This window comes from Epinephelus fuscoguttatus, linkage group LG2 (assembly GCF_011397635.1).
Source record: "Epinephelus fuscoguttatus linkage group LG2, E.fuscoguttatus.final_Chr_v1".
Classification (NCBI taxonomy): domain Eukaryota; kingdom Metazoa; phylum Chordata; class Actinopteri; order Perciformes; family Serranidae; genus Epinephelus; species Epinephelus fuscoguttatus.
In genome coordinates, this window is record NC_064753.1 from 44,526,660 (window position 1) to 44,541,195 (window position 14,536).

General features: G+C 41.7%; 1 protein-coding gene across 5 annotated transcripts in view; it reads left to right on the forward strand.

Annotated features, from left to right (window-relative positions):
* Nucleotides 1–14,536, forward strand: part of trpm5 (transient receptor potential cation channel, subfamily M, member 5) — a 32,562-nt gene that overhangs the window by 15,155 nt on the left and 2,871 nt on the right. For all 5 annotated transcript variants that reach the window (XM_049594733.1, XM_049594742.1, XM_049594751.1 and 2 more), the window contains 13 exons: nt 2,602–2,745; nt 5,963–6,086; nt 6,272–6,417; nt 7,157–7,269; nt 7,357–7,458; nt 8,156–8,414; nt 11,941–12,059; nt 12,187–12,319; nt 12,446–12,620; nt 12,838–13,006; nt 13,161–13,339; nt 13,630–13,762; nt 13,976–14,048. In XM_049594733.1, the coding sequence (XP_049450690.1) occupies nt 2,602–2,745; nt 5,963–6,086; nt 6,272–6,417; nt 7,157–7,269; nt 7,357–7,458; nt 8,156–8,414; nt 11,941–12,059; nt 12,187–12,319; nt 12,446–12,620; nt 12,838–13,006; nt 13,161–13,339; nt 13,630–13,762; nt 13,976–14,048 (1,869 nt within the window). The remainder of the gene's footprint in view (nt 1–2,601; nt 2,746–5,962; nt 6,087–6,271; nt 6,418–7,156; nt 7,270–7,356; nt 7,459–8,155; nt 8,415–11,940; nt 12,060–12,186; nt 12,320–12,445; nt 12,621–12,837; nt 13,007–13,160; nt 13,340–13,629; nt 13,763–13,975; nt 14,049–14,536) is intronic.

The window sequence follows — 14,536 nt, forward strand, 5'->3', positions numbered from 1 at the left end:
TAATTGCGAGAAGGAAGAGATGGATCATCGCACAGCGAACCTGCTGTTACACCCTCAGAACTTGCAATTGATTACTGCTTTATATGCTGTTTGTAGTGAATCATGCTGTGCAGCTAAAAAAGGTGATAATCTCATGGAAGAAATTCTAGCTGTTTCTTGGCTGAAGGTCTGTCTGTTCAGAGTGTTTCATACACTTTTGAATTATCAACATATCAGGTTACATTTCAGCACTGGAGAGGGACATGTGAATGGGGGCTGTGGCGTTCTCCCCCACATAATTTCCTGCATTTTGGTGGCCGTTTATGCGCACATTTTTGCCACTTCTGCATCAATTTTGGGTGGCAATGACTTGATTTCATCAAAATAAAAGTCCTCTGCTACTTTTATGTTTTGTGGGAGGGTGACAAATGCACATTTTGAGGGAGATGTGTCCCCTGCGTCCCTCCCAAAATCTCCATCTCTGCTGCCGACAGACGAAAATAACCTCCTCAGCAGAGAAAGGAATCTGTTTGTGATAATGAGCTGAAGGAGAGTAATTACACACACATCACGTAGATGCAAGGCTATCAGAAAACAGCATCAATGAAGAAAGGTAACACCTGCACAATTACTTATTGCCCCAAAGGTTGAATAAGGATAACATCTGGATCCTACTGGGATTTTCAATAGGTCAGAATGTTTGAAAACTGGAAAACCTACAACCACAGTTATACATCATGCACACCAATAGGCTGACAAGCTCTGATGGCAGGTGTGGTTAAGGATCCTAACTGCCCAGGCAAGCATCCAAAAACAACTGACATTTAACAACAAAGTACATAGAAAAAAGTAAAACTGTTGTGCAAAGCCATACTTCAAAATATCAAGCATATTTCTTATTAATAGACACTTTATCAGATTCATCATCCCATAAATCAGAGTCTACTTTACCTACATTTAAAAATATATTGCTTTAAAGGAGCAGTGTGTAGGATTTAGTGGCATCTAGTGTGAGGATTGCAGATTGCAGCCAGCTAAAAACTTCTGTGTGGCAAGCGTGAACTCCCAGTTAGGATCCTCAAGTGTTCTTTGTTTAGGAGGTTTTTACTGGGGGACAAATTATTCATGGAGGTCTCTTTCTCTCCAAAACAAACGTACCAGGTGATTAAAACCGGTAAAAACACTGAATAAAGCAGTTTTGTGTTACAAATCAGTCTTTCTCTGACGCTGTTTGGCTCGTCGCAGATGGGCTGCTAGCCCAACACCTGCTAATGTGTGATCACCTTTTTTCTCTGATGACTTAAGATCCAAAATTTCAGGGTATTTTTTACCCCCAGTGCTGAAAAATAAAGTCAATTCCAAACTGCCAAAATCTGCAGTTCTTTGAACGGCCACTTGAGGCTGGCTCCAGAAGCCAGACAATCCCAATAGACCCCGACGTCCACAACATCCTGGCTGGACAGAGTAGCAGCTGCGGTGAGCGACTCGTCTCACAGCGCTGCAGGACTGGGAGGTTCAGGAGATCTTTTGTGCCTACAGCCTTTAGGCTTTTTAACTCCTCTAAACCCCCCATCCCCCAGCCCCCCACTCCCACCTATCACATCTTAAGTGGGCTTTTGTTATACTGCTCCTATCCTTTGTTTTTAACTTATCTTATTTATGCATATTTATTTGCTTGTAATTGTTATGTTAGATCTCTAGATGAGCTGCTGGATACCAGAATTTTCCTGTGGGCACAAATAAAGTGACTTTCTATTCTATTCTTAAAATTATGCAGGGTGGGCCGCTTTGAGTGACAGGCCAGTAGTGTTCTTGGCTTTCACTCAGCCTCTCGCCTCAATTCAGGCTCCACAAAAAAAAGTTGGGAGGGCTGAAATACCAAACTTGAGGCTTCAAAACAGGAGTCCACAAATCAGTGGGTGACGTCACGGTAGCTTCATCCATTACTTTTACAGTCTATGGTTTTTACTTGGAGCTTAATTATCCACAGAGGTCTCTTCCTCCCCAAAACAAATTAACTTTGTATTTTAAACTGTTAAAAACACCAAATAAAGCAGTTTTGTGTTAAAAATCAGTGTTTCCCTTACTGTTCAGCTCGCCACAGAGAGGCTGGTAACTGCGGTGGCCGATGTTAAAGCAAATGGCCCTGTTTAGAGTTAGTGTTTGGTTTGTCCATTCTGGACTACTGTAGAATCATAGCAGACTTTTGTAGACTCTGCTCCCAATGTAGATATAAATGTCTGATTCTAAGGTAACGAAAACACGTTGATTCTTTTTTTCAGGTCATTATTCACTAAAGAAAAACTACATATTATATTATGTTCTATTTCTGCCAGTGTATTACCCTAAATCCTACACGCTGGACCTTTAAGTTAGAGGCAAAAAACAAGAAATCTTAGAGCATGTACAAAAAATGAAGTCTAGACACCCTTATAAAAATAGCTCGATCAAATCACCAGGAAAAAAAGGCGCATCTGTTGTACAGTGCTTATAGATTTTTTGCAATAATGACCATAGACTGTGCAATTGATTGTATGACTCAGGTAATAATTGCTTGCTCCTGTAAAGTCTGTGCAGCTCCTCTGTTTGTGATACATATTTAATACTGTGTGTGTGCTCCAGGAGAAGCCAGCGAAGGGTCGACTGTTCCACAGCCAGAAGAACCTGGCCGAGTTAGAGGAGCGCTGCGAACATCCTTGGAGGGATCTTTTCCTCTGGGCTGTCCTTCAGAACCGACAGCAGATGGCTAACTACTTCTGGGCTATGGTCAGTCTTGTCAGCTACTTTAGTCAATTCAGCTCCAGCTCGTACAATCTCAACTCTGTGTGCGGTTCAGTCAATGAAAGTCTAAATGTGCCTGGCATTGGCAACAACTATTTAAACCCAACTGAAGTGAGCTGAATTATACTGTGCTAGTTTGTATTCTGGATTCAGTATGAACAAGAGTGATGTGGGCCAGCACGGTGCAGGTGCAGGTCAGTCCTGCCATATGAAAATGTCACCAGATAAAAGAGCCCAGCAAACGGCGTATTCATCAAGAACTCAGGTGAACTAAAAAGCTATCTTATCTCCAAGAACATTATTCAAATGAAGGTCATGCTGTTTCACGGGGCAGTATATTCAAGGAGCTGGGAGGTGGTGCCTCTAAAGTCCTGATGAAGTTAATGAGAAATACACCCTGACATGGGATTGGTGCTTTATGAATAGTTTAACAGACACCAATCAGTGATAATTGCTCTTTGTTTTCGACGTCTTTTCAAGACACCTTTCATTTCTTTATTGCCCTTCCCCGAACTAAGGGAACCAATTATTGTAATCTCGCAAGCGGTCACCCTCATGTGCTCCTTTTCTGCGTCTTATTTCAAACATTATCTGAAATTATGGTAATTGCATTCTGTGTGTGTGTGTGTGTGTGTGTGTGTGTGTGTACATCCCACACTGCAAATCTCTTCACCACTCACACTCTGGCTGGGATATCTGCATTCATAATTTGATTGTTTGAAGTATCTCTCACGTTGAAGGCCTCGTCACAATTATCCTTGCAGGCTGGCTTATGCTAGCAAAATATCTTTGAATTAAATATGTACATATGAATGAACTCAACATTATACAGTGTGATGTATACAAATGTTGATCATTTGAATAAAGAGGGTTGAGATCCACAACACTGAGTGTAGCTTCAAATGGAGAGCTCTGTTTAATGATGTTGCTCTTCATTAGCACTTTATGTTAGTCCTTAAATGCTTCTTCTACAAAGTAAAGGTTTATATTACCTGTTGATTTAGCAAAGATGGCAATAAATTACAATAAACGTAATGTACTAATAACAGACAATGTCAATCTCTTACCAGAAGGGACCAACTTAAGACTTGTGTTCCAATTCAGTTCAACTCAATTCAATAGACCTTTATTTATCCCAAAGGAAATTCTTGTGCCAGAGAATGCTTTAAATTACAGCGACACTAAGTACAGTAACCACAATCTAACATCAAAACTAGTAACAACCAGAACAACCAGTGGGCTCCCTGGGTCAGGATCACTCACTGTTTTCGCAGTTTTAGAAACAACAGATTATTAAATATTTTGCAAAATATACAAGATAAGAAGTGTTCCCATAAATATTCTGTTTCTTCTATCCTCATGCATGTGCGACTGAGAAGGAATCTATCTGATGTAAAAACATTGGTAAGAAACAGTTCAACGCTTATAAGTTGACCTGCTCCTTTTGAAATACCAGTGTGTAGGATAAGGTGGCAACTAGCGGTCAAGGTTTGCAAATCTCAACCTGCTAATCCTACGGGAAGTGAACACCTGCCTCCTGGGTGAAAGTCAGTGGTTGTTTGACCCATCCATCAGGCCTCCTGCCCACCTTACTCAGACTACCGCTGCCTTAATTTTTGTTGTTGTCCTGCCGCGTTTCCCCCTGATGCCGCCAGGTGCCATTAAACAAAAACAAGGACTGGCTGCGTATGTGCTGATGTGACAAGACGGCTGTTGTTGTTGTTGTCTGACGCCAGATGTCACCGACAAAGTGCCGGATTTCGATGACTTCGGAGTGAGACTGGGTTGAGTCAGTGGGGTACACACACTGGGACTCAAATGCACTGACATGCACGTGCAGCTGGAGCACAGAGAACGTGTGACTTCATTCTCTGCTCAGGACGCCATGCAGTGCTGCATTTGTATGCCGATGCAGAAGCTGGCGTCGCCCTGGTTCCTTCATCAAAAAGCCAACAGGATTTTACCATTGGATTTTGGCTTTTTGCAGAAAAAAAGCGTATGATACTGAAATGTTGTGTTCAGCAAGATAATCTTCACAAATGAACACCACCTGTTTGATTATTTTTGCCCAACTGCAATCACCAAAAGTAAAAAGCTAACATTAGGCTACGCTACAGGCCCATGTGTGTTTGGCGTGATGACATTCTGTAGTCTTATTTAGCTGAAAATTCAGGGGTGGGATTGGATGTATGCTTATGTTGTAGAACAAAAGGTGAAAGTCTCTCAAGCTTGTGTTAACCACAGCCTTTATTTCTGGCACCTAACCAAAAATCAATTAAAAAAACCCTGGACTTTAAGATGAGGGAACCAAGAATGCAAAAATGATCATTTCTGAGTTTTAGACTTATTCCTGTATGACTCCATTAGGTAATCCACTATTTCTCCATACATCAAATAGTTGTTTGCTGCTATATTGATGCTCTGAATGTCATATCGAGCTCCCTTAATTTATCAAAACATAAAAAATACCCACAGGTCCACACAGTCAGTGGTTTCCATTCATTTCAGTATGTTATTAAATTCAACAAGCAGAGATGGAGATGCATATTTTTCAGATCAATCTGCACTTTCAAGCAAATCACAAGTAAATGTAGACATGATGTTTACTGTGATGAATTACCTCTTTTCAACAAAGTTTGAGAGTTGATTTTTTTTCATATAGTGCACTGAAATGAACTGAAATTGAAGCCTAGAGGAAGGAAGGGAAAATTTATCTCAGGTCTGAAAAAAACACCACTTTAGTCATATCCAAGATGAGACGAGCCCTCAACCAAAATTCAAAACAGCCTGCTATCATAGCCAACCTGACTGGCAGGTGTAGGTGGGATATAATAACAACTACATCTGAGATATTAATGTTTTCTGATGCTGTTAAAGGCTTGTTCATATCAGTGCTGTTAATGAACACGGGGTAAAAAATGTCTTTAATTTCGAATATGATCAGGTGAGCAACACAGGAGTGCTTAGCTTTTATCTAAGTCTTGAATTATTCACCACATGTGTGAAGTGTTACATGGTCAAAAACAATCAGACTGGGAGCCGTGAAAAACAGTGGACTTGCAGGTTTAGATGTATCTATTGCAGACTGATGCACACCACATTTAGATGCAAAAAGCAGCAGCTCTCTAAAATTCTAAACTAGATTTCTCAGATCCCTCTCTCAGACCCATTTCTTGGATCCAGCTTTCTTTTAATCCTTCAGGGCCCTGAGGCGGTTGCGGCAGCGCTGGCGGGTTGTAAGATTCTGAAAGAGATGGCACGACTGGAATCTGAGGCTGAGTCTGCACGTAGTATGAAGGAGGCGAAGTATGAGCAGTTTGCCCTTGGTGAGTGCGTAAAGCTTTCAGTGACAACAGCTGATGTGATCAGAAAAAAATAAAGGTCAAACATAGCAAGGGGTGTACTCACTTACCTCAAACAACACAAACAGACCCTATGAATCGAAATGTGCAAATTCCTCAGATATAGCTGTGTGGCTGACTCTGTGCACCCACTGTTCTTTCTGCTGCAGATGTCTTTGGAGAGTGTTACTCCAACAGTGAGGACCGGGCTTATGCTTTGTTAGTGAGGAGAACACACTGCTGGAGCAAATCTACGGTCCTTAACTTGGCCACTGAGGCAGATGCCAAATCCTTCTTTGCCCACGATGGAGTGCAGGTAACAAGGAGGCACATCCATGTGCTCATTTGGCTCCAGTGTAACTGATTCTTTCAGGTGTTAACACCCAACTATCATTTGCCTATTTAAAAGCATTGTGTATTTGATGAGAAGTGATATGTAGTTCATATTGCTGCCTTCTGTGTTGAAATGTTGCCCTGCAGTTATTAAAAACCTTTACATACTTGTATCAAAGTCATATCATTTTGCTGGTCAGTGAACTTAATTCAATTCGCAATTTTACCGAAATAGACGTCCCTGTAATTGTAAAGTCATCATTGGTATTCAGAGTCAGCAGGGAAAGTTAGAAGGCAGAAAACTATTATGAGTAATACTTTATTTAAAGCACACAGTTGGAAAAATACAACCTTCATAAATGGGAAGCTGTTTGTTATAAATCAGCACATGTGCAACACTTCGAGAGAATGTGGATTTGACTGGCCTTGTACAGAAGATGGACCAACCCATGATTAAGCATCAGGTGTCCTTGCATGCAAGTGACTCATCAAACTGCAGCTAGACATCTGTGAAGACAGAAAGGGAGGGTTTTTTTTTTATTCTTTCAACCAGCTGGGGTGACTTCCTGTATGATGTTTCCATGGCTTTAGTCATAAGACTGTCAGGCAGAAAAATTCCAAGGCCTGTGAGGCCCTCTTGTGGTGAATTTCCTTCAGATGTTAGGTCACTTTGTCCCTTTTGTGAAAACCGTTTGATTTTAACCTTTAAACTCTCACTGCAGGCTCTCCTCACAAAAATTTGGTGGGGGGCGATGACGACAGACACAGCCATCTCCAAACTCGTGGTGTCTTTCTTCTGTCCGCCACTCATCTGGACCAACCTCATAAAGTTCAGGTGATCGATCTTACGCTGTCCCAGCCATGTGGTTCTACTGTACATTGTTTTGTTGCATGCACTCACACTCCTGTATGTGTCTCTCAGTGATGAAGAACTTGATCATCGGAATGGCCGTGAGCAGTTTGTGGAGCTGGACAGTCTGGATACAGAAAAGGCTTTGCTGTTAACTGACGACGATGACCCCTTGTGAGTTTACAATGCAATAATAATCAAAATAATCTGAAAATAATATTTGTTAATCATTATTTTAGATGTTATTTATTATTCTTATTCTCATTTTTCTTTCTGAAATGCGTAGCATGAATGACTTTGCATTGTATACTGACAGTAAAGGTGTACTTGACCTCAGCCTAAATGCAGCTACATCATAAAAGTCAGATGCACCACACTGATGTGCATTTTTATGTCGACTTTATTGTCCCCAGTCTGAATTTGTCTTGCAGCATGTTTCACCCATGTAACAAGTTAAAGAAATACTTAACCCCCATGTGACCATTTGTATGTTAATTACTCACCCTGTGTTGAGTGGGACTGACACTATAGTAGTTTGACACCTATTTTGAAGCACTGTTATTAAATGTGTTTTGAATGGATGTTTTTATATAGTTTTGCTTTTGTTCAACTTGGACCCCTATGATTTCAATTCACCAAGAAGTTGTGTCAGTTTTTGGATTCTTTGTTCACTGGAGAAATTCTAGAAAAACAAAAGTTTTCTTCACGAAGCTCACTATAACACAGGGTGAGCAATTAATATACAAATGGTGACTGGGGGGATGAAGAAGCCAGGATATATCCCATCTCATTATATACTGTTTTAATTATGTTTTGGTGTAAAAAGATTACAACAAGTGCTTTAGCATCTCCTCCACTCTTTGTTTTCTAGGGACGCTTCACCTGGAGGTCCAGCAGCTCAGAGCTGTGCCTCTGTCTGGTGGCGTTTCCTACTCCGCCGCTGGCGTCGCTTCTGGAGCGCTCCTGTCACCGTGTTCCTCGGAAATGTCATCATGTACTTCGCCTTCCTCTTCCTCTTCACCTACGTGCTCCTGCTGGACTTCCGCCCGGCGCCACCCTTTGGCCCTGGGGCTCCCGAGATAATGCTCTACTTCTGGGTCTTTACCTTGGTGCTGGAGGAGCTGCGACAGGTGACACTAAAAGCATCCAATCTCACTGGTGCCTTTGTATTTCCATTTCATTTTTCAAGTTCTCAAATCATTTCTCAGTGATTTATTTATTTTTCGGGTAAGGATCCGCATCCATCTGTGAAGTTTGACACCTATTTTGAAGCACTGTTATCAAATGTGTTTTCACGACAGTGTTCAGACCTGAAAACTCAGTCATATCTGAGTAGGAGGTGATGTGAGTTGCCACATTAAGCTCATTCTCTCTGGGGCTTTAAGGATTCATGAGCCTTTCACCTTTCTGCCTGACTCCTTGCAGTGAGCCAGGTCAGACAAGTATGATCCCTTATTGCACTGATCCCGTTGAGCCCTCCTCCCTTGGGCACAAAAGCCCCAGATGAGACAGGCCTTCACCTCTGTTCCCTCTGCTCGCTTTTTCAACACGCATCTCAAAAAGTCCCACAGCTACACAGAACAATGGCACAGGTTTCCAAATAAAGAACCGCACTGCTACAGGCAGCCCTAGCATGCTTCCAAGCCCAGGGGTGCATGCCTCCTCCTAAAGAAAAACAATGCCACAGGGGCCTCCGTTCTCACCGTACTTGTCATAAAACGATGTGAGAGACTGTAAGTTTACCAGCTTTTTAGATGTGATAGACGGGCTGGTGTAAAGCTCTTAAAAAGTCGTGAAAACCATCATGCATTACTTATTATGGCTGGTAGCAATATATAGTGTCTCATTACATCAACCAAACTCACTGGTGTTCACATGCTTTTTAAAGCTTTCCTGTCCCTCACATTGCAGTACTAACACTGTAATACTCCAATTTGTTTCATGTCAGTGTAGGGAGACATTCATATCATCAGGCCTGTTTGTTATTTGTACAGAATTCATCACTGCCTTTTATTTAACCGTCACCATCATCTGTGCTCTGTGACATTTGATCGGTCTACCCTCAGCCTTTAGCTCGACATATTATGCCTAGTTTACAGAAACTTCCAGCTCTATTTGCAAATCGTGTGAGCCCTGAAAAGGTCAGACACCATCAGCAGTGTTGCAAATAAATAGCCGAGGAAGATCAGACCCCTGCTGCTTTTATTAAAATATTTTGTCTTGAAACCGAACATATCTGAACTGAAAAGATTTGGTAGATGGACTTTTAGCAGTTGTGAAAGTAGTGATTAAAAGAACTATGAAGACTGCCCTGTCCAAATCAATGGCTGTATAGGTCGTCTGTGAAGGCGGCTCATTACGACCCCTATTTACATTTACTGTTAGGTGGCAATCTTAGTACTTATGATGAAAGCAAAGGAGGAAGTTCGGTGACATAGTAAAAAGAGCAACAAAGACTTTCATACAGGAGACAGCCGTTCGTGTCCCATGCGAAACAAGCTGCGTTTTAAATTACATATTTTTCTTTTACTTTCAGCACATACTGCAGCTGCCCTTACAAAGTACAAACTGCTGCATGGAGTCTGCATACAACTGGGACATTCTACTTCATCATAATATTGTGCCTTAACCTTAACATTCTTGCTCATACATATTCAATGCAATTCGTAGTGAAAATTTAATAAAAAAGAAAAAGTATGTGTTTTGGAACGCAGCAAATCTTAACGATACCTTATGACAAATTCGCTGAGCTCACCAAGGGTGGTGGTCTTGTGATATAACGTGAAGTGATTACGGTCAACAGAAAATATCGGAGCCAAAAACTCACCCTCATTGTCTAAAAGCCGCCACGCCAGTGAATGAACCACACCCCTGGTCCAATTACAACTACAGGAAGTGAAAGTGACCAAAAGAACGTATGCAGCCTTTAAAAAAAAATTAAACAACAGAGGTTAAATACACATTCTGGCTCCTACAAGTAGTTTTTATTTTTATGTTAAAACTGCATTTAAGGTAGATTGCTTGTGATTCATTGGTTGATTAATTATAGTTACTGCAGCTTCTGTTAGTTCTCAATGAGCTGTCATCTGTCTGGAGCTCAGTCAGTGTGATGAATCTTCCACCGCGCAGTGGACTGTGGTTCGATTGGCTATGCACTGACTATGTACTGGGACATACTCAATGTTTTTCTTTTTTTGATATTTTTTGGGGCATTTTTGGCCTTTATTTGACAGGACAGACAAGCGTGAAGGGGGGAGAGAGAGAGGGAGTGACATGCAGCAAAGGGCCACGGGCTGGAGTCGAACCCGGGCTGCTGCGGCAACAGCCTTGTACATCTACCACTAAGCCACCGACGCCCCATACTCAATGTTTTTCTGGCATACTAAGTAGCATGGTAGCATAGGTAAAGGAACGCACCACAGAAGCCTTTGTATGACTAAATTTAACTTAAGCAAGGTACTTAAGAAACATCACATACAACACATTAGCTTTAGGTTAACTTCTGTCTCAAAAGTATTTATTTTAACACATCTTTCCAAAAACTAACTAAGCAGTTTTGGTGCCTAGACCTACTGTTTCACAATGTAAACATGTGTTCCTGTCGCTGGTTACCTCCAGTGGTTATATATGTCATTTCAGGAGTCCCTGGCAACCCATTCTGTCATTTAAGTATGAGGACATATTGCAGCTCTATCTTATGGAGTACTGTGAGAGGGATAAGTGATCCCACCTGGACGCCGCAGGGTTAGACGTGCAGAATTTGTGATTTGGTTTTTTATCAGTCCACCATCCAGTCAGGGCTTACACACTCTATCATTTTATGAAAACAGCATACCTCCCTCAGCTTGTTTCTAAAACCCACCGTGCCATCGAGGGACCGGGCAGTGGTTCTTCATGCACTTACAGGTGCCCAGTTCAAACCACCGGAGACAGCTCAACCATACACTCTAAGTGCAAGAGACATTTAACAGGCAGCAGGGCTGTGTACCTGCTAACTCCCTTTTGGCCCTGCAGGTGTTTCTAAATGGGGCTCCAGTGTGTGACCTGGCAGAGGGCATGTTAAAAATATATTACTGGTTTGAAATTGCTGACAAGGTTTATTTAAGTTCATCTACCTATAAACCAGTAGAGCTATTAGTGTGTGAATACATTTACATATAAGATGGAAACTTAACAGTAGCATGTTGCCTGGATTTAAAAACTGATTTTTAAATTTAATTTGGATTTCAGTCCCATAGTGCCGAATCATGGGTGTGTTGTGAGACAATGGGCCCCTGGGTGCAGATATGCAAAAGGCCCCACCCACCTCTCCTACATGGGAGCAAGAAAAACAGTGTTTGTGGTGGTTTTGCATCTTTTGTTTTCGTTTTTTCACATGTTTTTGTCATCATTATGTATCTTTTGGTCATTTTGTGTCTCTTTACAGTTCCTCTGCATCTCTTTGTAGTCTTTTTCCAGGTAAAGGTGAGGGGGGCCCTGGGCATGTGCCTGGTAGGCCCATTCAGTAGTCCGTCCATACCCAATAGATTCCCTATATCTTCAAAAAAATATATCAAGGATACATATTAAGACTATGAACTCTCTTTTTTAGATTTTTGTACAGTTTATGAATAACTATGTCTTACAGTAATGCATAAACTATCTTTTATGACACAGAGCTTCTTCACGGATGAAGAGATGAACATCTTGAAGAAGTTCAAACTCTATGTAGAGGACAACTGGAACAAGTGCGACATGGTTGCCATCTTGCTTTTTGTTGTTGGGGTTTCATGCAGGTAACTGACATTCAATGAGATTGATGACACTATTGAAACATAACACAGTCACTAGCAAGGACCGCGCCACAACAATATGTCGTTTTCCTGAATTACAATCTGTAATCTGTTGTTTTTGATTCTGCAGGATGGTGAGCGACACGTACGAGGCAGGAAGGACCGTTCTGGCGATAGACTTCATGGTGTTCACTCTGCGTCTCATCCACATCTTTGCCATTCATAAGCAGCTGGGCCCCAAGATCATCATCGTGGAAAGAATGGTGCACAAAACATCACCAGTATACTTATTAACCATTAAATGATGTTCATGGTCACAGATGAAGACAGCGGAGACCTTGTGTAGTGCGTTATAAAGATGAAAACATGTGTCTGCTTCTCCTTTACAGATGAAGGACGTTTTCTTCTTCCTATTCTTCCTGAGTGTGTGGATGATTGCGTACGGTGTTGCCACTCAGGCACTTCTGCACCCCACTGACCCACGAATTGACTGGGTGTTTCGCAGAGCCCTGTATCGCCCCTACCTGCACATTTTTGGCCAGATTCCTTTGGAAGAAATTGATGGTAAATTACAGTAGATGCAGATTTATGTGTTTATTCATTATAAAGAAGATTCAGCTTTAAAATGTATGTTTGTCTATTAAAGAATGTGCCCTGTGACAGTTTATTATCATGTTTAATATTGTATTTAATCATTAATGTGATCAGGGATGCTTCCTGTTGGCCTGAATGTTATGTCTTCTCTTCTAAATTTCTTGTTCTCTCATGAAATGGAGCACAGCTGCTCGCATGCCTGAAATTAACTGCACCAATGACTCAGAGGAAATTATCATGGGCCTACGGCCGCCATGTCCCAACATCTACGCCAACTGGCTGGTCATCCTGCTGCTGGTTATCTTCCTTCTTGTCACCAATGTCCTGCTGCTAAATCTGCTCATTGCCATGTTCAGGTCAGAGGATGGAAATCCAGAAAACCCTCCATCTGTTTGTCTGTCTGACGATATGAGTCAACATATGCCACTGACTTCTTTGTACATGATAAAATTAAAAAAAAACCCAACATATTTAATTCTTTCTCTCTTTTTGTTTCCCTTCCATTTGCAGCTACACATTCCAGGTGGTGCAGGGTAACACAGACATCTTTTGGAAGTTCCAGCGATACAATCTGATTGTGGAATACCACAGTCGTCCAGCACTGGCCCCACCCTTCATCATCATCAGCCACCTCTCTCAGCTTCTCCTCAGCCTGGTCAAACAGCCTGTGTCCAAGCAGGAGCATCTTGGTATGAAGGTTATTTCTGCATAATGTCACCACATTTCCATTAGGAACTATTCTACTGTATTTCAAACAGACACTGAAATAGTTCACTGTGGCTTTTCTGGCTAAAGTCAAATTACATTATACACTGAAAAAACAAACTGTGTGCTTATCTCTGTCCTTCACCTGCTGTATCCATGGAAATTGCCTGTTGGTTAATTGGTTACTGGACTGCCTCCTTGTGTGTGTGTGTGTGTGTGTGTGTGTGTGTGTGTGTGTGTGTGTGTGTGTGTGTGTGTGTGTGTGCGTGGCCAGAGAGGGAGCTGCCGGCAGGGCTAGACCAAAGGCTAATAACATGGGAGACCGTGCAGAAGGAGAACTATCTGGCCAAACTGGAGCGCCAACATTGGGAGAGCAGTGAGGAGAGGCTCAAGAGCACCTCCTCAAAGTAATTATTATTTTTCCAATTTTGTAAAATCACTCATACAGCAGGGGTATGAAAGCATGTAATCTTCTTGGCTAACAAGCTCTGATAACCTCACTGGACACAGCATGCCCAAACGGTAGCCTGTTGTAAAGCTCTCCTGCCCCCTAGTGGTGGACATGATGATGATTGCAGCATTGAATATGATTTTTAAGTGATATTTTGTTTGTGACCAAGGGTTCAGAGCCTGCTGAGGATTGTTGGTGGGTTCAAGGACCAAGAGAAACGACAGGTATCCATGGAGTCTCAGGTAAACCTGGAAAAGTGACATTTTCCTGAATCTATTTCACATAATCATGACACAATGGGGCCCTGGGCACAGATACGTAAAGGCTTTGTGGTGGTTTTGCATCTCATTTCAGTTGTTATGCATCTTTATGTTTGTGTCTCTGTGGCAATAATGTGTCTGATTGTGGGTGCTTTGTATCTTTGGGGGGTAAGTTTGTGTCTTTTTTAGTTGTTTTATGGTCATTTGGGTCTCTTAGATAATTTTGTGTCCTTTTTTGGTTGTTTTATGTCTTTTATGTGTTGTTTGTGGTTGTTTTATATGTAATTGTGGTTGCTCTGTGTCTACTGGGGGTACATTTGGGTCTTTTTCAGTCATTTTGTGTCTCTTTCTGTTGTTTTGTGTGTTTTTGTGGTCATTTGTGTTTCTTTGAGGTACTTTTGTGTCCTTTTTGGTCATTTTGTGTCTCTCTCTGTAGTCGTTTTGTGTCCCTATGTGGTTGTTTTGCCTGT